This window comes from Acanthochromis polyacanthus, chromosome 24 (genome assembly GCF_021347895.1).
Source record: "Acanthochromis polyacanthus isolate Apoly-LR-REF ecotype Palm Island chromosome 24, KAUST_Apoly_ChrSc, whole genome shotgun sequence".
Taxonomy (NCBI): domain Eukaryota; kingdom Metazoa; phylum Chordata; class Actinopteri; family Pomacentridae; genus Acanthochromis; species Acanthochromis polyacanthus.
The window spans coordinates 5304911-5329561 of record NC_067136.1 but is presented as its reverse complement, the minus strand read 5'-3'; the positions used below and the strand labels follow the sequence as shown (position 1 = coordinate 5329561).

The following is a 24651-nucleotide window of genomic DNA, read 5'->3' as shown; positions in this document are numbered from 1 at the left end:
GGCCTTGGAGTTCACCTTTAATTTCTTTGGAGGTTGCTCTGGGCTCTTTGGATACAATTCCAACGATCCGTCTCTTCAATTTGTCATCAATTTTCCTCTTGCGGCCACGTCCAGGGAGGTTGGCTACTGTCCCGTGGGTCTTGAACTTCTGAATAATATGAGCCACTGTTGTCACAGGAACTTCAAGCTGTTTAGAGATGGTCTTATAGCCTTTACCTTTAAGATGTTTGTCTATCATTTTTTTTCGGATGTCCTGGGACAATTCTCTCCTTCGCTTTCTGTTGTCCATGTTCAGTGTGGTACACACCTTTTCACCAAACAGCAGGGTGACTACTTGTCTTCCTTTAAATAGGCAGACTGACTGATTATGAGTTTGGAAACACCTGTGATGTCAATTAAATGACACACCTGAGTTAATCATGTCACTCTGGTCAAATAGTTTTCAATCTTTTATAGAGGTACCATCATTTTTGTCCAGGCCTGTTTCATTAGTTTGTTTTTTTAAATAATTATGTTAATCAACAATTCAAAAGTAATGGCTGTTTTTGATTATTTAATTTTCAATAAATTTTTATTTATTGTTACTTTTGTGAGTTTCAAGTGATTTCAGTGAGAATTGTGGGTTTTTCCTTCTTTAACTGAGGGGTACCAACAATTTTGTCCACGTGTGTATGTGTTAATGACGCAGCAGGGAACCGAGGGACGTGTCAGGCCTTATACTGTGCTGATTGTCTATCACCCTCAGCTGTGCCTCTCCCCAGCTGCTCCTAATGAGCCGAATCAGCACTGGCACTGGAGGATTGTGACATCAGGAGGTTCCAGATTTCTTTTAGGAGGTTCTACGGTTTGTCAAGAAAAACAACCAAGAACCTGGTTAGACCTACAGAACCTGATTAGACCTACAGAACCTAGTTAGACCTGCAGAACCCGGTTAGACCAGTAGAACCTGATTAGACCAGTAGAACCTAGTTAGACCTACAGAACCTGATGAGACCTGTAGAACCCGGTTAGACCAGTACAACCTGATCAGACCAGTAGAACTGGATTAAACAGTGACCTACTGGTCAGGTTGTTGTGTTTTGTTAAATGTTACAATCACTTCCTGTCAGGAAGAGTTTGGATTCAGTCTGAACAGAACCAGATAGAACCAGGTCAGAACCAGGTCGGGTTAGATAGGATTAGATGCTACAGATGTTTTATCAGTCTGTGGTAGCAGGTGTCCTGTTTTATGCTGCAGTCTGCTGGGAGGCAGCATAAAACAGAAGGATGCAAGGCGTCTGAACAAACTGATTAAAAAGCTGCTCTGTGGTTGGAATCAGATTGAACTCATTGGAGGATGAGGTGGAGAGACGGGCACTGAGAAAGATGGAGGCCATTCTGACAAACATGGATCATCCACTTCACATCTGCCTCAATGAACAACGAAACACCAGAGGACGGCTCCTATCCCTGCACTGCAATTACTACTCAGACCATTTAATTCAGAAGTAAACAGATGAGACCAGACAGATGAATTTCCCTTCAGGGATTAATAAAGTTATTGTGCTGTATGACCTCATCAGACAGCAGTGTGATGTCACCAGGTGAGGCTGTCGTCAGGTAGGAGGTTCTGCTGCTCTCTGCATCTTGTGATAAGAGTGTTAGCATTGTTGCTATACTTAGCGCTCTTAGCACTCCTTAGCATTAGCTAATGGTGTCAGTCAGATTTAAAGGTCAGAGGTCACAGCAGTCAGCTGGGACACGTCTGAGGATCAGTTTCAGTACAGAGAGCGAATCCAGCTGAAGGGACAGCAGAATATTAAGTGTAAATAATAAACCTGAAATATTAAACCTAGAATAATAAACCTGAAACATTAAATGTAAATAATATAACTAAATATTAAAATTGAATATTAAACCTGAAATATTAAACCTTAAATATTAAACCTGAAATATTAAACCTAAAATAATAAACCTGAAACATTAAGTGTAAATAATATAACTAAATATTAAAATTTAATATTAAACCTTAAATATTAAATTTAAATATTAAACCTTAAATATTAAACCTAGGTTAGGGCTCAGAGTAACCCTAAACCCTAACCTAGGGGCAGCATGGCTCAGTGGGTAGAGTGGCCGTCATGGTTGAGGTTCCATCCTTGTCCTGCAGAGCTCATGTGGAGGAGTCCCTGAGCAAACTGAACCCCTAACTGCTCCTGATGAGCCGTGGTTAGAGCCTTACATGGCAGCTTCCCCATCAGTGTGACAGCAGCTTCATTGTACTCTGTATAATGACAACAAAAAGCTTCTTCTTCTAAATATTAAACCTAAGTCATAAACTTGAATATTAAACCAAATCAAGCCCAGTCAGAACCAGTCAGAACAGTTAAATCTCTGAAGCTCCTCCCTGTTGGTGAATCTGACGTCTCCGTTCACTTTATTTGATTGATTTTATTTGATTTGACTTTATTTTATTTAATTTGAAAACAGGAAGCTGGACTTTAATTCTTCTTCTTCTTCTGCAGGATGCAGCTTCCCTGGTTGCTAGGGGCGTGTCTGTGGTTGCTATGCATTAGCCAGGTGAGGACAGCGACCTTCAAGCTGGCCCTGATTGGCCCCTGGTCATGTGACCCACTGTTCTCCAGGGCGATGCCCACGGCGGCGGCCAACCTGGCGTTGTCACGGTTACAGAGCGACAGCAGCCTGAGCCGAGGATTCTGGTACGACGTCAACCTGCTGGAGGAGGACTGCTCCGCCTCCAAAGGTCAGTCAGCCAATCAGATCACTGACAGGTTCCGCCTTAAATTTTTTAAATAATGAATGATGTTACATTATATTAACTTTACAGGAACATTGATGGGAACGTTGTTTAAAGGTTCTTTGAACATTAAACTTCTTCTTTCCAGAATGACAAGAAGGAAACGTTCTCTGAATGCTGTGCTCTAATGAGGACTTTACACTGAACCTATAAATGTGTTTTCATATCTTACAGACATCCTGTATGTGTGTTTTTAATGATTATTTTCTCATTAGAACCTGTCGGACACGTTCTCTGAATGTTCTAATGAGGACTTTACATTTAAACTGTAAATGCAGAACCATGTTTTTACAGATATTTTCTCATAATGTTTTAATATCTTAGAATCACGTTTTTAGAACCTGAAGGAAACGTTCTCTGAATGTTCTGAGGACTTTAAATTAAACCTATAAATGTGTTTTAATATCTTACAGACATCCTCTATGTGTTTTTATTTATTATTTTCTGTTTCTCAGCGCTGACAGAACTCGGGGAAATGGAGGGTTATGGCCACGCCTACATCGGCCCCTTTAACCCCGCCCTCTGCCACGCTGCCTCTCTATTGGCCGAACACTGGGAGGCGGGGCTTGCCTCTCCCGGCTGTCTGGATGTTGATTGGGCGAACCTGCCGCCCATCACTCCTCCCAGCAGAGTGCTGTTCACCGTCCTCAGGTTCTTCCGCTGGGCGCACGTGGCCGTCATCTCAGGTGAGTCTGTGAGGTCACGGGAGGGGCGTGGCTTGCGGATGGGGCGTGGTTTAAAATATGTTTTGTTGTGGAAATAAACTGATTTTATTTGTAAAGCATCAAATCCCAGCAAATCACTGTAAAATTAAAAAATAAAAGTAATTAATGAAAAGTGAGAGTTAAATTTGTCCTTCCTCCTGATTGGTCCACAGCTCCGACTGACCTATGGGTGGGCACCGGACAGGAAGTGGCGTCGGCACTGCGGGCTATGGGGCTGCAGATTGGTCCGGTGGTTGCCATGGAAACACGACAGAGGGGCGGAGCTAGGGAGGCGTTGAAGGAGATCCAAGAGTTCGACGGGGTGAAAGGTGAGAGCCGAGGGACTCAACCCCCACAGGTTAAACAAGCGACATCACTTCCTGTCAGGCTGGGAGCTTCTGATTTATCAGATTATAAATCATATGATAGAAAACGCTGTCCTGTCGGCGCCTCACTCTGAGCATTAAAACTTTCCACTTCCTCCTCAGTGGTCATCATGTGCATGAGCTCCGTCCTGATTGGTGGAGAGGATCAGAGAGAGCTGCTATTGGCTGCTCTGGACATGGGGATGGTTTCCGACGGTTACGTGTTCATTCCGTACGACGCGCTGCTCTACGCGATGCCCTACCAGGTACCAGATACAGCAACACTTCAAAATAAAAGCACAGATTAGGTTTTATTTACTGAAACCATCAAACATCTTCAGACTCAAACCGATCCGCTGGGTCTGGTCACTAATTACATGTTAAAGTTAATAAATCACATCAGAGGGAGTCAGGGAGGCTGAACTGTTCCTTTTATTTTCTTTACTCTGTGATCATACTTTAAGAAGATGTTCAGAAGAAAGAAAGAAATGATCCAGAAGTATGTGGAGACATGTCTCTTATATGTAAGGCTGAGGTGTCCACATACTTCTGGACATAGAATATGCCGAAAGTTTGTGGACACTTCAGGGTCACAGAAACATGCAGCTGTCCACATACTTTTGGCAGGTGGTTTACATGTTTGCTCACGCTCCGGTCTGACCAATCAGGACACAGTATTCCACCAGCTGACCAACAGCACGAAGCTCCGTCACGCCTACAGCTCCGTCCTGACCGTCACCATGGCGTCCGACCACAGTTTCTACGAAGCCTTCCGTCGGGCTCAGATCAGCCGAGAGATTCGCTCAGCAGTGTCTGCTAAGGAGGTAAACAAACAAACAAACAAGTAAACAACAACATACAGTCCTGTTTTCTGTTGTCTACGTTCTGGTTTAGCATGTCTTTGGTTAATAAAATACTCAGGTTTGGGTCAAACTGTGTCGCTACATGTTTAAAGCTTGTCCTCCATGTTCTGGTTGCCATGGTTACCGTCTACCGTGTGATTGGCTGAGGTGTTTGGCTGAACCCGTGATGCTGTCTGCAGGTGTCTCCAATGTTCGGGACTATCTTCAACATGGTGTACTTCGTTGCTAAGGCCGTGGAGGAGCGTCGCCAGGCAGGGGGCGGGCACTGGGTGACAGGCGAACAGCTCGTCCAATCAGACGGAGGCTTTGATTTCCAGGGCTTCAATCAGGTCAGTTTGGACTGGTGGACCAACCACGAGCTACTGTCAGGATGTGTTAGATAAGAACAGACTCAGATGGATCCAGAGCAGAAAACACCTGACCAGAACATCCCTAGAACCTGATTGGTTAGCTCATGACCTTCAGAACACCTCACCTGTTGAGAAGGTTAGAGAAGGTCAGCAGGAACCTTAATGTTCCATCATCACCAGCTCTGAGCAGCCACTCAGGTTCTTCAGAGGAGACCAGTCTGTCAGCTTGTCCCTCCACCTTCATTCTCAGGTGCTGTATGGAGGTAAAGGGGGGCGTGGCCTGCAGTCCAGGTACGTCGTGCTGGACTGTGACGGCGACCGACTCGTACCGACTCACGCTCTGGCTCCGACTATCACCGACGGGAGGATCGGAAACCTGCGGCCGCTCAGCCGATCCTTCATCTTCCCCGGAGGACAACCCCCCTCAGCCAGGTTCTGTTGGTTCGATCCGGACCAGGCCTGCAGCGGCGGTGCGTTCACCGACACGCTGGGAGGGTGGGGGCTTTGTGTTGGCGCAGTCCAGACTGTTCTGTGGTGCCGATGGAGGTAGAATGGTCTGACTGTGATGGGGTGGTCAGAGCATTCTACCCCGGTGGGAACACATCATCAGGGTTTATTCTGCATCAGAGCAGATCGTCTGAGTTTCTTTAAACCAATCACAGCCATCCTGGCTGGAGGAACCTGCAGCATAAATCCTCTTCTGATGTTTTATAAAAATAATCCCTGTGATTCTGTGTTGTCGTGAGGCGTTCAAGGCAGCTGGGAAAGTCCGGAGTGTTGATGAACCTGTGTAACCTAGAGGTTTTATCTGCAGGTATGAACACCATGGTGATGGTCGCCGTCGTCCTGCTGCTCTGCGCTCTGATTGGAGCATTCCTCTACTGGTTCAGGTAAAATCTGTCGCTCTCCTCTCCATCAATCACTGATTATTAACGATTCAAACTGATCGGTCCTGATGGTGTGTTAGGAAGTACAGGAGGACAGTGAACGTCACCAAACTGATCCTGACTCTGGACGACATCGTCTTCATCGACACGCAAGTCAGCAGGAAGGTCCGTAGTTACCCTTCTAGTATTTACTACTTACTGCAGTACTACAACTAGTACTGACTGTTTACTGCAGTACTACTACTAGTATTTACTACTTACTGCAGTACTACCACTAGTACTCACTGTTTACTGCAGTACTATTACTAGTATTTACTACTTACTGCAGTACTATTACTAGTACTCACTGTTTACTGCAGTATTATTACTAGTATTTACTACTTACTGCAGTACTATTACTAGTACTCACTGTTTATTGCAGTACTATTACTAGCATTTACTACTTACTGCAGTACAACTACTAATACTCACTGTTTACTGCAGTACTATTACTAGTATTTACTACTTACTGCAGTACTACTACTAATACTGTTTACTGCAGTATTACTACTAGTACTCACTGTTTACTGCAGTATTACTACTAGTACTCACTGTTTACTGCAGTACTATTACTAGGATTTACTACTTACTGCAGTATTACCACTAGTACTCACTGTTTACTGCAGTATTACTACTAGTACTCACTGTTTACTGCAGTACTATTACTAGCATTTACTACTTACTGCAGTACTACTACTAATACTCACTGTTTACTGCAGTACTACTACTGGTACTCACTGTTTACTGCAGTATTACTACTAGTACTCACTGTTTACTGCAGTACTATTACTAGCATTTACTACTTACTGCAGTACTACTACTAATACTGTTTACTGCAGTATTACTACTAGTACTCACTGTTTACTGCAGTATTACTACTAGTACTCACTGTTTACTGCAGTACTATTACTAGCATTTACTACTTACTGCAGTATTACCACTAGTACTCACTGTTTACTGCAGTACTATTACTGGCATTTACTACTTACTGCAGTATTACCACTAATACTCACTGTTTACTGCAGTACTACTACTGGTACTCACTGTTTACTGCAGTATTACTACTAGTACTCACTGTTTACTGCAGTACTATTACTAGCATTTACTACTTACTGCAGTACTACTACTAATACTCACTGTTTACTGCAGTACTATTACTAGTATTTACTACTTACTGCAGTACTACTACTAATACTGTTTACTGCAGTATTACTACTAGTACTCACTGTTTACTGCAGTACTATTACTAGTATTTACTACTTACTGCAGTACTACAACTAGTACTCACTGTTTACTGCAGTACTATTACTAGTACTCACTGTTTACTGCAGTACTATTACTAGCATTTACTACTTACTGCAGTATTACCACTAGTACTCACTGTTTACTGCAGTACTATTACTAGCATTTACTACTTACTGCAGTACTACTACTAATACTCACTGTTTACTGCAGTACTATTACTAGTATTTACTACTTACTGCAGTACTACTACTAATACTGTTTACTGCAGTATTACTACTAGTACTCACTGTTTACTGCAGTACTATTACTAGTATTTACTACTTACTGCAGTACTACAACTAGTACTCACTGTTTACTGCAGTACTATTACTAGTACTCACTGTTTACTGCAGTACTATTACTAGCATTTACTACTTACTGCAGTATTACCACTAGTACTCACTGTTTACTGCAGTACTATTACTAGCATTTACTACTTACTGCAGTACTACTACTAATACTCACTGTTTACTGCAGTACTATTACTAGTATTTACTACTTACTGCAGTACTACTACTAATACTGTTTACTGCAGTATTACTACTAGTACTCACTGTTTACTGCAGTACTATTACTAGTATTTACTACTTACTGCAGTACTACTACTAGTACTGACTGTTTACTGCAGTACTATTACTAGTATTTACTACTTACTGCAGTACTACTACTAGTACTCACTGTTTACTGCAGTACTATTACTAGCATTTACTACTTACTGCAGTACTACTACTAATACTCACTGTTTACTGCAGTACTATTACTAGTATTTACTACTTACTGCAGTACTACTACTAATACTGTTTACTGCAGTATTACTACTAGTACTCACTGTTTACTGCAGTACTATTACTAGCATTTACTACTTACTGCAGTATTACCACTAGTACTCACTGTTTACTGCAGTACTATTACTAGTATTTACTACTTACTGCAGTACTACTACTAATACTGTTTACTGCAGTATTACTACTAGTACTCACTGTTTACTGCAGTCCTATTACTAGTATTTACTACTTACTGCAGTACTACTACTAGTACTCACTGTTTACTGCAGTACTATTACTAGTATTTACTACTTACTGCAGTACTACTACTAGTACTCACTGTTTACTGCAGTACTACTACTGGTACTCACTGTTTACTGCAGTACTACTACTGGTACTCACTGTTTACTGCAGTACTATTACTAGTACTCACTGTTTACTGCAGTACTACTACTGGTACTCACTGTTTACTGCAGTACTACTACTGGTACTCACTGTTTACTGCAGTACTATTACTAGTACTCACTGTTTACTGCAGTACTACTACTGGTACTCACTGTTTACTGCAGTACTATTACTAGTACTCACTGTTTACTGCAGTACTACTACTGGTACTCACTGTTTACTGCAGTACTACTACTAGTACTCACTGTTTACTGTAGTACTACTACTGGTACTCACTGTTTACTGCAGTACTACTACTGGTACTCACTGTTTACTGCAGTACTACTACTGGTACTCACTGTTTACTGCAGTACTACTGTAACTGATGTAACAGCTGTATTAATGCTGTGGATTGAAGTTCTCTCCATGGTTCTGTAGTTCTGTAGAACGTTCTGCTGCTTCCAGCTAAAGGTCTTGTGTTGTAAAGGTGTTGTTGTTCTGGGGATGTTGTTGAGGAACCTCCTAACACTGTTGAACATTGTGAGAACATTGGATAGAAGAACGTTCTATGACGTGTTGTTGTTTCCATAGAAACTGAACGACGAGTCAATCATGAGGAGTCTTCTGGAAATTAAAACTCCGTTCCGTTCCATCGCTAGAAGTTACATCCTGACTACACCCGAGAGCTCCAACATAGGCATCCTGGAGGTACACCTGTACTCACACCTGGATTCACTCCTGTACCTGTACTCACACCTGTACTCACACCTATATTCACTCTTGTACCTGTATTCACACCTGTATTCACTCCTGTACCTGTGTTCACATCTGTATTCACTCCTGTACCTGTGTTCACACCTGTATTCACTCCTGTACCTGTATTCACACCTTTATTCACTCCTGTACCTGTATTCACTCCTGTACTCACACCTATATTCACTCTTGTACCTGTATTCACACCCGTATCGGTTCAGTTCCTGTTCACCTGACTGTGCTCTGATTGGCCGTGCTGTTGCCAGGGCGACTGGGTGTGGCTGAAGAAGATTCCCGTCACAAAGACGATAACAGCAGCGAATCCAGGGACCCAGAACCTGTTCAGCCAGGTGAGATGACAGCAGGTAGAGTTCTGTCCGCATGTTCCTCAGATGAAGATCCAGCAGTCGGTTCCATCCTGATCTTCTGGTGCTCAATCAGCCTGAGAACCAGGAGAACACCGACACAAGTTAACAGGATATGTTCTCTGGCTGTTCTCTAGCTGCGGGAGATGCGTCATGAGAACCTGAACCTGTACCTGGGTCTGTTTGTGGACTCGGGCATCTTTGCTTTGGTGGTTGAACATTGTCCTCGAGGAAGTCTGGCAGATCTTCTGGCTGACAGCAGCATGAGGCTGGACTGGATGTTCAAGTCCTCCCTGCTGATGGACCTCATCAAGGTAACGGGCCAGGCTCCAGGGGTTCATAGTTTCAGGGGTTCATGGCTCCAGGGGTTCATGGTTTTAGGGGTTCAGGGGTTCATGGTTTCAGGGGTTCATGGTTTCATGGTTTCAGGGGTTCATGGTTTTAGGGGTTCATGGTTTCATGGTTTTAGGGGTTCATGGTTTCATGGTTTCATGGTTTTAGGAGTTCATGGTTTTAGGGGTTCATGATTTCATGATTTCATGGTTTTAGGGGTTCATGGTTTCAGGGGTTCATGGTTTCATGGTTCAGCCCGATCTCACGAGGATTCGTGAAACTGTTACGTAAATTTTTGTTTCGGTTTCGTGCGCACCAACACGATTTCGTCATGTTTTTCGTGCCGCTCACCACGAAATGCGCACCAATGTATTTTAAACGGCGGACTTTTCGTGCCACTCAGAACGTATTTCAAACGAATGTGTATATTATATTTTTAATGTAAAACCATGGCGAATCCAACGCTATATTTTGCATGACATCGTTCCTAACCATAACCCTAACCATAACCTAACCATAACCTAACCATAACCCGGTGGTACACTTACCAATTTGCATAGGAATTTAAAGAATGTCCGGCGGCCGGCGGCCGCAAACGCGATCACACAAGCAGTATACGCCGATGGACAGCTTAGATCGTCATGAATCCGCCGGTATAAACCACTTTCAGCTGTGATTACCACAGCGGGTTTCGTTGTGAGCAACACGAAAAACATTTCGTGGTGAGCGGCACGAAAAACATGACGAAATCGTGTTGGTGCGCACGAAAAAGAAACAAAAAATTTACGTAACAGTTTCACGAATCCCCGTGAGACCGTGTTGCATGGTTTCAGGGGTTCATGGTGTCATGGTTTTAGGGGTTCATGGTTTCATGGTTTTAGGGGTTCAGGGGTTCATGGTTTCATGGTTTCAGGGGTTCATGGTTTTAGGGGTTGATGGTTTCATGGTTTTAGGGGTTCATGGTTTCATGGTTTCATGGTTTTAGGAGTTCATGGTTTTAGGGGTTCATGATTTCATGATTTCATGGTTTTAGGGGTTCATGGTTTCAGGGGTTCATGGTTTCATGGTTCAGCCCGATCTCACGAGGATTCGTGAAACTGTTACGTAAATTTTTGTTTCAGTTTCGTGCGCACCAACACGATTTCGTCATGTTTTTCGTGCCGCTCACCACGAAATGCGCACCAATGTATTTTAAACGGCGGACTTTTCGTGCCACTCAGAACGTATTTCAAACGAATGTGTATATTATATTTTTAATGTAAAACCATGGCGAATCCAACGCTATATTTTGCATGACATCGTTCCTAACCATAACCCTAACCATAACCTAACCATAACCTAACCATAACCCGGTGGTACACTTACCAATTTGCATAGGAATTTAAAGAATGTCCGGCGGCCGGCGGCCGCAAACGCGATCACACAAGCAGTATACGCCGATGGACAGCTTAGATCGTCATGAATCCGCCGGTATAAACCACTTTCAGCTGTGATTACCACAGCGGGTTTCGTTGTGAGCAACACGAAAAACATTTCGTGGTGAGCGGCACGAAAAACATGACGAAATCGTGTTGGTGCGCACGAAAAAGAAACAAAAAATTTACGTAACAGTTTCACGAATCCCCGTGAGACCGTGTTGCATGGTTTCAGGGGTTCATGGTGTCATGGTTTTAGGGGTTCATGGTTTCATGGTTTTAGGGGTTCAGGGGTTCATGGTTTCATGGTTTCAGGGGTTCATGGTTTTAGGGGTTGATGGTTTCATGGTTTTAGGGGTTCATGGTTTCATGGTTTCATGGTTTTAGGAGTTCATGGTTTTAGGGGTTCATGATTTCATGATTTCATGGTTTTAGGGGTTCATGGTTTCAGGGGTTCATGGTTTCATGGTTCAGCCCGATCTCACGAGGATTCGTGAAACTGTTACGTAATTTTTGTTTCAGTTTCGTGCGCACCAACACGATTTCGTCATGTTTTTCGTGCCGCTCACCACGAAATGCGCACCAATGTATTTTAAACGGCGGACTTTTCGTGCCACTCAGAACGTATTTCAAACGAATGTGTATATTATATTTTAATGTAAAACCATGGCGAATCCAACGCTATATTTTGCATGACATCGTTCCTAACCATAACCCTAACCATAACCTAACCATAACCTAACCATAACCCGGTGGTACACTTACCAATTTGCATAGGAATTTAAAGAATGTCCGGCGGCCGGCGGCCGCAAACGCGATCACACAAGCAGTATACGCCGATGGACAGCTTAGATCGTCATGAATCCGCCGGTATAAACCACTTTCAGCTGTGATTACCACAGCGGGTTTCGTTGTGAGCAACACGAAAAACATTTCGTGGTGAGCGGCACGAAAAACATGACGAAATCGTGTTGGTGCGCACGAAAAAGAAACAAAAAATTTACGTAACAGTTTCACGAATCCCCGTGAGACCGTGTTGCATGGTTTCAGGGGTTCATGGTGTCATGGTTTTAGGGGTTCATGGTTTCATGGTTTTAGGGGTTCAGGGGTTCATGGTTTCATGGTTTCAGGGGTTCATGGTTTCATGGTTTTAGGGGTTCAGGGGTTCATGGTTTCATGGTTTCAGGGGTTCATGGTTTCATGGTTTCAGGGGTTCATGATTTCATTGTGCCTGAGCCTGGGATCTTTCTGCATGGAGTTTGCATGTTCTCCCTGTGCATGCGTGGGTTTTCTCCGGGTACTCCGGCTTCCTCCCACAGTCCAAAAACATGCTGAGGTTAATTGGTTACTCTAAATTGCCCGTAGGTGTGAATGTGAGTGTGATTGTGTGTCTGTATATGTAGCCCTGTGACAGACTGGTGACCTGTCCAGGGTGTCCACTGCCTTCATCCGAGTCAGCTGAGATAGACTCCAGCACCCCCCGCGACCCTAGTGAGGATAAAGCGGTGTATAGAGAATGGATGGATGGATGGATGATTTCATGGTTTCAGGGGGTCATGGTTTCATGGTTTCAGGGTTTTAGGGGTTCATGGTTTCATCGTTTTAGGGTTCATGGTTTCATCGTTTCATCGTTTTAGGGGATTATGGTTTCATGGTTTTAGGGGTTCATGGTTTCATCGTTTTAGGGGTTCGTGGTTTCATGGTTTCATCGTTTTAGGGTTCATGGTTTCATGGTTTCATCGTTTTAGGGGATTATGGTTTTAGGGGTTCATGGTTTCATGGTTTCATGGTTTCCGGGGTTCATGTTTTCAAGGGTTCATGGTTTCATGGTTTTAGGGGTTCATGGTTTTGAGGTTTCAGGTTCAGATCCCAGGCATTGGTTTTCTGGACTCTGCTTCTCTGCTGATCCTTTAATCCTGTTGGAACCAACGTGAGTTCCTGTCCCACTCTGAGAGTTTTAATCTGAAGGTGACAGAGAGATTAGAGCCCAACTTAGAGTCCAGTGGAGCTCTGTAGTGTCTCCTAAATATCACAGTAATTAGATTACTTGTGTCTCTGGTATCAGATTACTAACTACAGATTAAATACAGGCTCCACAGCAGAAACTCAGTGGAACTCAAGCAGCCACCAGGTTTAGTTCTGGTCCTCCATCCACAGGGGTTGATGTTCTGAAGGTTCTCAGCTTCACACCATCAGATGTTCTCCGTCTGATAGCAGATTCCACCTCTTTTCTGCCTTTCAGGGGATGAAGTACCTTCATCTGAGAGGTTTGAGTCATGGTCGGCTGAAGTCCACAAACTGTTTGGTCGACGGACGTTTTGTCCTCAAGATCACAGACTACGGACTCCCCATGATTGTCCACTCTCAGAACATCGTCCTACCTGAAGATCCACAAGGTGAAGTCAGACACCTGCCTGCCTGTCTGTCTGTCTGTCTGTCTGTCTGTCTGTCTGTCTGTCTGTCCTCATCTGCCTGCCTGCCTGTCTGCCTCTGTCTGTCTGTCTGTCTGTCCTCACCTGTCTGTCTGTCCTCACCTGTCTGTCTTCCCTGACCTGTCTGTCTGTCTCTCAGAGCTCCTGTGGACAGCTCCAGAGCTGCTGAGGTCTCCAGTTCGAGGAGGTTCTTTTCCTGGAGACGTCTTCAGTTTCTCCATCATCATCCAGGAAGTGATCTCACGAACACTGCCCTACGCCATGATGGACATGCCGGCCCACGGTGAGACACCTGTCTGTCTGAACACCTGTCTGTCTGAACGTCTGTCTGTATCACCCTTACCTGTCTGTCTGTCTGAGCCTTACCTGTCTGTCTGATCCTTACCTGTCTGTCTGATCCTTACCTGTCTGTCTGAGCCTTACCTGTCTGTCTGAGCCTTACCTGTCTGTCTGTCTGATCCTTACCTGTCTGTCTGATCCTTACCTGTCTGCCTGTCTGATCCTTACCTCTCTGTCTGAGCCTTACCTGTCTGTCTGATCCTGACCTGTCTGACGCTGACCTGTCTGTCTGATCCTTACCTGTCTGTCTGAGCCTTACCTGTCTGTCTGAGCCTTACCTGTCTGTCTGTCTGATCCTTACCTGTCTGTCTGATCCTTACCTGTCTGTCTGTCTGATCCTTACCTGTCTGTCTGATCCTTACCTGTCTGCCTGTCTGATCCTTACCTCTCTGTCTGAGCCTTACCTGTCTGTCTGATCCTGACCTGTCTGTCTAAGCCTTACCTGTCTGTCTGATCCTGACCTGTCTGACCCTGACCTGTCTGTCTGATCCTTACCTGTCTGTGTGACCCTGACCTGTCTGTCTGATCCTTACCTTACTTGTCTGTCTGACCCTTACCTGTCTCTCTGAGCCTTACCTGTCTGTCTGATCCTTACCTGTCTGTCTGTCTGATCCTTACCTGTCTGTCTGTCTGATCCTTACCTGTCTGTCTGATCCTTACCTCTCTGTCTGAGCCTTACCTGTCTGTCTGATCCTGACCTGTCTGACGCTGACCTGTCTGTCTGAGCCTTACCTGTCTGTGTGACCCTGACCTGTCTGTCTGATCCTTACCTTACTTGTCTGTCTGACCCTTACCTGTCTCTCTGACCCTTACCTGTCTCTCTGAGCCTTACCTGTCTGTCTCTCAGAGATCGTGGAGCGTCTGAAGCAGCCTCCTCCTCTGTGCCGGCCGATAGTTTCGGTGGATGAAGCTCCTGCTGAGTGTCTCGCTCTGATGAACGAATGTTGGAACGAGGATCCGGTCAAAAGGCCGAACTTCGACGACGTCTTCAAACAGGTGAGACCGTCCTCTCTGCTGCCAGATGAAAGGAGTTCAAATCTACCGGTGTGAACCTGAGAACATCTGTCCTGGGTTCTCCGGTTGCAGTTCCGTGGCATTAACCGAGGGAAGAGGGCGAACATCATCGACTCCATGCTGCGGATGTTGGAGCAGTACAGCTCCAACCTGGAGGACCTGATCAGAGAAAGAACCGATGAGCTGGAGGTGGAGAGGAACAAGACAGAGAAGCTGGTTGGACAGCTGCTGCCAAAGTAAGAGTCTTCTAAGATCTGAAATGTGGAGCAGCAGGGACACCTGGTGGACACCTGAGTGTTTACACACCATGGATTTCATGTTTCCATGGTAACAGAGGAGGAACGTTCCCAGATAGACATTCAGAAAATGTTCTCCATTATGTTTTTATACAGAACATTCTATAACATTCTGTAAAATGATCTAATAAAGCTAGAACAACGGTCTAATGTTATTTACAGACACGGATATAACATCCTGCCTTTACAAAGAACATTCTGGGAACTAAAAGAAAACTTCCTGCTGTGATCATTAGTAGAACTTTGCAGAACTTTGTTAGAATACTTTTGGAACACAGAATTCTATCTGAGGTATTGGGGATCTACTTAACATTTATTAGATCTGTTGGTTCCTGAGTTTTTTTATCTACGATCTACAGCTGGACGGATTCATGAAACCAACACTAAATTCATGTTGTTGACCCGACATGAGAACAGGAAGCAGCTCCAACGCTGGAGTCACGTTCTGTAACGTTCTTCTTTACATTCATTCAAGAGTTCTTTGTTCTCTATATGTCATATGAATCGTTCTCTCCTTTGAGAAGAACATCCATGTGGAACAGAGACATGAATGTTTTGGACATTCTGGGTTAGAGTTTAACTCTGTGTTTACATCTGTAGATGGTCCTGAAGTCCAGAAACCATCCTGAGCAGATTCTAGTTCATCTTAAACTCCTGAGTTCTGCTTGGAGGTCATGAACCTCCTCAGAAGTCTTTGTCATGGTGCCCCCTGCTGCTAAACTCCTACAATGCTCTCTGCCTCAACTATTCAGCAGCTCACTGATGATCCTTTATGTTCATAGCTTGGTGTTCCGTGTTGGTTCCTTGTTGTTCCTCTGAGGAGGAGCTTCATCAGACAGCAGATCAATGGGACTCAGCAGAAGGAAGAGTTAACATCTGGGGTTGTGTTCCAGGTCTGTGGCTCAGGCTCTGAAGAAAGGCAAACCGGTCCGACCTGAACACTACTCTGACTGCACGCTGTACTTCAGCGACATCGTTGGCTTCACCACCATCTCAGCCCTCAGTGAACCTATCGAGGTAACAGATGTTCTCACTGATCTAACCGGTTCCTCAGGTTCCTCCTCCAGTGTTTCACTGAGACTCTGTGGTTTCAGGTGGTGGATCTACTCAACGACCTCTACACCATGTTCGACGCCATCATTGCCACCCACGACGTCTACAAGGTGAGAAACGCCAGGTCCTGGTGGGCCCATGTTCTAACAGCGAAGGCCTGGATGTTCTGAAGCACCTGACTCACAGCAGAAGAACATCTCCTGATGTTTCTGTGCTTCACCTGCAGGTGGAGACCATCGGAGACGCCTACATGGTGGCTTCAGGAATTCCAAACAGGAACGGAAACCGACACGCAGGCGAAGTGTCCAACATGTCGCTGGACATCCTACACTCCATCGGAAACTTCAAGATCAAACACATGCCGGACGTCAAGGTGAAGATCCGCATCGGCCTGCATTCAGGTATGCAACAACGCAACAACACAACAACACACAATAACACACAATAACACACAACACACACAACAACACAAAAACAGAGTAACATACACAATAACACACAATAATACCACATGCTGGACGTCAAGGTGAAGATCCACATTGGCCTGCATTCAGATACACAACGACAACACAACAATACTGTAGTAACACACAATAACACACACAGAAGAATCAGTTCCTGGTCAGGTTCTGTAGACGTCTGATGGAGTTAAACAGTCTTTGTTCTTCATGGGGTCTAGAAGAGTTTCCAGTTGATCCTGTTAGAACGGTTCCAGGTAGACCCTGTCTGAAGGTGTCTCTGGTCTCCAGGTGCAGTGGTTGCAGGTGTAGTCGGCCTCACCATGCCCAGGTACTGTCTGTTTGGAGACACGGTGACCACGGCGTCCCTCATGGAGTCATCTGGACTACGTACGTAGACCTGATCCTGACCCTGATCCTGATCCGGCAGGAAGTGACCTCAACATGATTAGTACCCTCTGGTATTGTTGTGTAGCTTTGTGTGACATTGTAAATGGTAAATGGCAAATGGTTGTATTTATATAGCGCTTTTATCCAAAGCGCTTTACATGATATGTCACATTTACCCATTCACACACTGATGGCGGAAGCTGCCATGCAAGGCGCTAACCACGACCCATCAGGAGCAATTAGGGGTTAGGTGTCTTGCTCAGGGACACCTCGACATGAGTACGACGGGCCGAGGATTGAACCGGAAACCCTCCGGTTACAAGACGGCCACTCTACCCACTGAGCTATGCCGCCCCCTATTGTGTGATGTTGTGTGACGTTGTGTAACGTTGTGTAACGTTGTGTAACGTTGTGTGATGTTGTGTGACGTTGTGTAATGCTGTGTGATGTTGTGTGATGTGTGACATGTAACGCTGTGTAACATTGTGTGATGTTGTGTGATGTTGTGTAATGCTGTGTTATGTTGTTTGATTCTGTGTAACGTTGTGCAAAGTTGTGTGATGTGATGTGTAACGCTGTGTAACATTTTGTGACGCTGTGTGACGTTGTGTAACACTGTGTAACGTTGTGGCACATTGTGTAATGCTGTGTAACGTTATGTAACGCTGTGTAACATTGTGTAATGCTGTGTAACGCTGTGTAACGCTGTGTAACGCTGTGTAACGCTGTGTAATGCTGTGTAATGTTGTGTTGTTGCTCTGCAGCCTACAGGATCCACATCAGTCTGAGTACAGTAAAAGTCCTGACCAGCCTCAAACTGGGATATCACATCGACACCAGGAAGGCTCAGGTACACTCACCTGTTCACCTGTCTGATCCTTACCTGTCTGTCTGTCTAACCCTGTTCACATTGTCAGACTAACACTTTCCAGAATACAGAAAAACACCACAGCAGTTCTAGTGTTCTGATGTTCTGATGTTCTAAGTTCTGGTGTTCGGATTTTCTGATGTTCTATGTTCTGGTGCTCTGTGTTCTGATGTTCTACCTTCTGGTGTTCTGATTTTCTGATTATCTGATGTTCTACGTTCTGGTGTTCTGTGTTCTGATGTTCTACGTTTTTGTGTTTTGATGTTCTGTGGTTCTTCATTCTGGTGTTCTCATGTTCTGGTGTTCTGCGTTCTCCAGGTGAAGGGCACTGAGGACACGTACTGGCTGATGGGCCGGGATGGTTTTGATAAACCTCTACCGGTTCCTCCAGACATCCTCGGAGGGTAAGAACACATCAGGAGAACATCCTCAGTCTGAGAACCTATAAACACCTTAATGTTGTTACTCTGAGAACCTTAAAGGAAAATAATCTAATGTTCCACCTGTCTGTCTGTCTACCTGTCTGTCTCTCAGGGCCAGTAATCATGGTATCAGTCTGGATGAGATTCCAGTTGAGAGACGACAAAAGTTTCTGGACCGACAGAAGAAGATCAAGAAATGATGCCAACACACAATAACAGACAATAACACAATAACACACAATAACACACACAAACATACACACTATAACACACAATAACACACAACAACACACAAACACACTATAACACACAATAACATACAGTAACACACTATAACACACAATGACACATAATAATACACAATAACACAACCACACACAGAGTAACACACACAGACTCTGACTCATGTAAATATCCACACGTATGACATCACACATGCTACACGCTACCTCGAGGACTGAGCTTTCAGGGACTATGTGAAGCGACTCCTACCTTCTCGTACCGGTGGCTGTGATTGGTCGCCTCCCTTCCTGTCATGTCTTCATCCAATCGATCGATTCTGTGCCTCTGAGTCTGTAACACGATTCGTTGATCAGTAGTGACATGTAGCACTGTTCTACGTTCTCAGTGTTCTAGTTAGTGGACCTGTGCAGTGCATGCTGGGAACTGTGCTGTGAATAAAGGCTCTCCATCCACTGTCCCAGAAACGTTCTGACAGAGTTCTGCAGCGTTCCGCGGATGTTCTCAGCTCCCAGGATCTTCTTCTTAAAGGTTGGATGCCGTAGATGTCCTACAGATGTTTGGTGACGACATTGTTAGAACGTTTCTCCTATATATTATCATGTAACCTTGTGGAACATGACAGGAACATTTCATAGAGGAGCGTTTTATGAACAGAAAGGCAACATGTTCCACCTCTAATAATGTTATAAAATGTTCTGTATTAAAACATTCTGTATCAAAACATTCTGCATTAAAACATTCTGTATCAAAATGTTCTGGATCAAAACGTTCTGTATCGAAATGTTCTGCATCAAAACGTTCTGCATCACAACGTTCTGTATTAAAACGTTCTGTATTAAAACGTTCTGCATTAAAACGTTCTGTATCAAAACTTTCTGTATCAAAACGTTCTGTATCAAAACGTTCTGTATCAAAACGTTCTGCATTAAAATGTTCTGCATCAAAACGTTCTGTATCAAAACGTTCTGTATCAAAACGTTCTGCATTAAAATGTTCTGCATCAAAACGTTCTGTATCAAAACGTTCTGTATCAAAACGTTCTGCATCAAAACATTCTGCATCAAAACGTTCTGTATCAAAACGTTCTGCATCAAAACATTCTGCATCAAAACGTTCTGTATCAAAACGTTCTGCATCAAAACATTCTGCATCAAAACGTTCTGTATTAAAACATTCTGCATCAAAATGTTCTGTATTAAAAAGTTCTGTTTGAAAATGTTCTGGATTAAAACGTTCTGGATTAAACTATTAGTAAGCACTACCCAGAGTTAAGACCAGGATGCAGAGCTGTAGTCTTACACACCTCTCTGCAGTTTCCTCACAGCTGTCACCCTCCAGTAATTCAGTTAACTTTATTGAGACTGTGTCTGTCCCCCGACCACCAAAATTCAATAAATTACACAAATCAAAAATATACAAAAGAAATAGTAACCACAAAAATTTAATAAAAATTAATACCTCTATTTCAACAGAACACAGAGACAGGACAATTAAATGTGGTCTGTTAAATATTAGATCTCTCTGGTCTAAATCTCTGCTAGTAAATGAGTTGATAACTGATCACCAGATTGATTTGTTCTGTTTGACTGAAACCTGGTTGCAGCAGGAAGAATTTGTTAGCCTAAACGAATCAACTCCCCCTAGTCATATTAACTGTCATATTCCTCCAATCACAGGCTGAGGAGGAGGAGTAGCAGCAATCTACCATTCTAGTTTAAAATTGAACCAGAGGCCTAAACCTGATTACAGCTCATTTGAAAATGTCACTCTTAGTCTCTCTCATCCAAATTTGAAAGCTCAGAAACCAGTTTTATTTGTTGTTATATATCGTCCTCCTGCTCCTTATTCTGAGTTTTTATCTCAATTCTCAGACTTTTTATCTGAATTAGTGCTCAGTTCAGACAAAGTTATTATTGTGGGTGACTTTAACATTCATGTTGACGTAGACAGCGACAGCCTTACAACAGCTTTTAATTCATTATTAGACTCAACATGTAAATAAACCAACTCATAGTTTTAATCACACTCTTGACCTTGTCCTGACTTATGGCATAGAAATTGAAGAGTTAACAGTATTTCCCCAGAACCCTCTTCTTTCTGACCATTTTATGATAACATTTCAATTTAAAGTAAAGGATTGTTTAGCAGCTGAGAACAAATATCATTACAGTAGGTGTTTGTCTGACAATTCAGTATCTAAATTTAAGGAAATAATACCCTCTCTGTTTACTTCAGCAACATTTACTGATAAATCAGAAGGCAAATATTATTATTTTACCCCCACAGAAGTGGATTATTATGTTAATAATGCTTCAGCCTCACTGCGTACAACTCTTGATAGTGTTGCACCTGTAAAAAAGAAAGTTCTATCTCAGAGAAGACTTGCTCCTTGGTATAATTCCAGCTGCGGACTTTAAAGCAGGCATCCCGAAAGCTGGAAAGAAAGTGGTATTCCACTAATTCAGAGGAAGTGTATGTGGCTTGGAAAAATAGTCTAGTAATCTATAAAAAAGCTCTTCGTAATGCCAGGACAACTTATTATTCATCTTTAATAGAGGAGAACAAGAACAACCCTAGGTTTCTCTTTAGCACTGTAGCCAGGCTGACAAAGAGTCAGAGCTCTGTTGAACCTTGTATTCCTTTAGCTTTAACCAGTAACGACTTCATGAGCTTCTTTACACATAAAATAGTTCTGATTAGAGATCAAATTAATCTGGCCCTTCCTACAAATGTCACAGATGCTTTTGAATTGGCTGTTAGACCTGATGAATCTTTAGAATTCTTCACTCCTATATGTCTCTCTGAACTAATTTCAACAGTTTCTACATCCAAACCATCAACATGTCTTTTAGATCCTATCCCAACTAGACTCTTCAAGGAGATTTTACCTTTAATTAATTCTTCAATGTTAGATCTGATTAATCTCTCTCTAGTAACAGGCTATGTACCACAGGCTTTTAAGGTTGCTGTCATCAAACCTTTGCTTAAAAAGCCCACTTTAGATCCAGATGTGTTAGCTAACTATAGACCGATATCCAACCTACCATTTCTCTCTAAAATTCTGGAAAGAACAGTTGCAAATCAATTATGTGAACACTTACAAAGGAATAACTTGTTTGAAATGTTTCAGTCAGGCTTCAGAGTGCATCATAGCACAGAAACAGCTCTAGTGAAAGTTACTAATGACCTTCTCATAGCATCAGATAATGGACTAGTCTCTATACTTGTTTTGTTAGATCTTAGTGCAGCGTTTGACACAATCGACCACAACATTTTATTACAGCGTCTAGAACATTCAATTGGCATTAAAGGGACAGCACTGGACTGGTTTAAATCCTACTTATCAGATAGGTTCCAGTTTGTGCATGTCAACAATAACTCTTCTGAGCATACTAAAGTTAATCATGGAGTTCCTCAGGGTTCTGTCTTAGGACCGATACTTTTCACATTATACATGCTTCCTTTAGGCAATATTATTAGGAAGCATTGTATTAACTTCCATTGTTATGCAGATGACACACAATTGTATTTATCTATGAAGCCAGATGAAACTGATCAGTTAGCTAGACTGCAAGATTGTCTTAAGGACATTAAAACCTGGATGACTTTTAACTTCCTACTGCTAAATTCAGACAAAACTGAAGTCATTGTATTTGGCCCCAAACATCTTAGAAACTCGCTTTCAAAGCAAATAGTTACTCTGGATGGCATCACATTGGCCTCCAGTACTACTGTGAGGAATCTTGGAGTTATTTTTGACCAGGACATGTCCTTTAACTCACACATAAAGCAAGTCTGTAGGACTTCCTTTTTTCACCTGCGTAATATTGTAAAAATCAGGAACATTCTGTCTCAGAGTGATGCAGAAAAACTAGTTCATGCTTTTGTTACTTCCAGGCTTGACTATTGCAATTCCTTATTATCGGGTTGTCCAAATAGCTCTCTCAAACATCTACAGTTGATCCAAAACGCTGCTGCGAGAGTACTGACAGGAGTTAGCAAAAGAGATCATATTTCCCCTATACTTGCTTCTCTTCACTGGCTTCCTGTTAAATCCAGAATAGAATTTAAAATCCTTCTTCTGACATATAAAGCTCTTAATAACCAATCTCCATCATATCTTAAAGATCTGATAGTACCTTATTATCCTAGTAGAACTCTTGGCTCTCAAACTGCAGGCTTACTTGTTGTTCCTAGAATTTCTAAAAGTAGAATGGGAGGCAGAGCCTTCAGTTATCAGGCGCCTCTCCTGTGGAACCTGCTCCCAGTTTGGGTTCTGGAGGCAGACACCCTCTCTATTTTTAAGACCAGGCTTAAAACGTTCCTTTTTGACAAATCTTATAGTTGGGGCTGACTGGGTGACCCACAGGGGTTCGGCTTGTGTCTTCATTTGCACAGCTGACTCCTTCTTGGACGTCCCTTCGTTCTGCCTCTAGTCATGCTGCTATAGGCCTATAGGCTGCTGGGGGACTTCTCTTGATGCACTGAGCCCTTCTCTATCTACCTTTACATTTAATATGTATACCGTTATTGCAGTACATTCACTCTGTTTCCCCCTGTGCTATTTCTCCGAGTGTCCCTGGTCCCAGAGCTGGATGCTTCAGATCTGTGGTTGATGTTCCACCAGCTGGTCCAGTCTCCATCATGTCCACTGTGGGATGCTGCTGCTGACCTTCCTCCAGCCCTCTGCTTCCAACTCCCCTTTTCCACCAGTCAACTCTGCATTGCCTTCACTATACTGTTATGCTAACTTACATACTGTTTGAATTTTACTGCTAGCTATATATGGAGTATGTTTAATGTCAGAGCCGTACATCATAAGAGTAAACTATGAGTCAGTTTTCAATGTTAGCTTATACTTTGTCTGTGTCACATATCCTGTCATGCATGTATCCAAATGTGTGTTGTGCTTTCCCACCCCTCCCTCTTCTCCCATCCCTCCCCCTTGCCCTCTTCTGTCCCTCTCAACCCCCCCGGCCAGCAGGCAGATGGGTCCCCCCTATATAGAGCCGGGTTCTGCTCGAGGTTTCTTCCCTGTTAAAAGGGTGTTTTCCTGCCACTGTCACCTTTGGGCTTGCTCTGGGGGTCAGGCATATGGGTTCTGTAAAGCGTCTTGAGACGATTTGACTGTAATTGACGCTATATAAATAAAATTGAATTGAATTGAATTGAACTACTATTAACTAGTAGTTGGACTAGTATTTTATTAACTAGTAGTTAAACTCGCATTATTTTTAACTAGTCGTTAAATTCATATTACTGCTAGCTAGCAGTTGAACTAGTATTATTATTAACTAGTAGTTGAACTAGTATTGTTGTTAACTAGTAGTTAAACTAGTGTTATTTTCAACTAGTAGCTGAACTAGTATTGTTGTTAACTTCTAGTTGGACTAGCATTACTGTTAACTAGTAGTTGAACTATCATCAATATTAGATGGATCCACCTTAAATCACCTGGATCCACCTTAATTTAGTGGTGTTTATAGTTCCACTACTGTTAGAAATAATACTAGTTTAACTAGTAGTTAATTACAATAGAAGAAGAAGCTTTGTATTGTCATTATACAGAGTACAATGAAGCTGCTGTCACACTGATGGGGAAGCTGCCATGTAAGGTTCTAACCACGGCTCATCAGGAGCAGTTAGGGGTTCAGTTTGCTCAGGGACTCCTCCACATGAGCTCTGCAGGACAAGGATGGAACCTCAACCATGACGGCCACTCTACCCACTGATCCACTGAGCCCTCTAGTAGTCCAACTATTAGTTAACAGTAATGCCAGTTTAAAAACTAGTTTTTTATATTAATTATTATTATATATATTATATATACTAG

At 43.2% G+C, this 24651-nt stretch overlaps 1 protein-coding gene across 4 annotated transcripts in view; it reads left to right on the top strand.

Moving 5' to 3' along the window:
• LOC110970894 (retinal guanylyl cyclase 1-like) overlaps positions 1-19894 on the top strand; it is a 29202-nt gene extending 9308 nt beyond the window's left edge. For 2 of the 4 annotated variants that reach the window (XM_051944373.1, XM_051944372.1), the window contains exons 3-25: positions 2505-2743; positions 3253-3483; positions 3675-3830; positions 3990-4132; positions 4535-4690; positions 4909-5058; positions 5330-5549; positions 5894-5969; positions 6047-6131; positions 9029-9145; positions 9457-9540; positions 9693-9869; positions 13546-13699; positions 13875-14018; positions 14922-15070; positions 15161-15324; positions 16278-16401; positions 16479-16547; positions 16664-16838; positions 17187-17285; positions 18050-18135; positions 18472-18557; positions 18688-19886. In XM_051944373.1, the coding sequence (XP_051800333.1) occupies positions 2506-2743; positions 3253-3483; positions 3675-3830; positions 3990-4132; positions 4535-4690; positions 4909-5058; positions 5330-5549; positions 5894-5969; positions 6047-6131; positions 9029-9145; positions 9457-9540; positions 9693-9869; positions 13546-13699; positions 13875-14018; positions 14922-15070; positions 15161-15324; positions 16278-16401; positions 16479-16547; positions 16664-16838; positions 17187-17285; positions 18050-18135; positions 18472-18557; positions 18688-18775 (3171 nt within the window). In that variant the 5' untranslated portion in view covers position 2505 and the 3' untranslated portion in view covers positions 18776-19886. Of the gene's footprint in view, positions 1-2504; positions 2744-3252; positions 3484-3674; positions 3831-3989; positions 4133-4534; positions 4691-4908; positions 5059-5329; positions 5550-5893; positions 5970-6046; positions 6132-9028; positions 9146-9456; positions 9541-9692; positions 9870-13545; positions 13700-13874; positions 14019-14921; positions 15071-15160; positions 15325-16277; positions 16402-16478; positions 16548-16663; positions 16839-17186; positions 17357-18049; positions 18136-18471; positions 18558-18687 lie in introns of those variants that run through there. The other 2 variants (XM_051944374.1, XR_007939981.1) reach the window with 2 other exon arrangements.
• The last annotated feature ends 4757 nt before the right edge of the window (positions 19895-24651 follow it).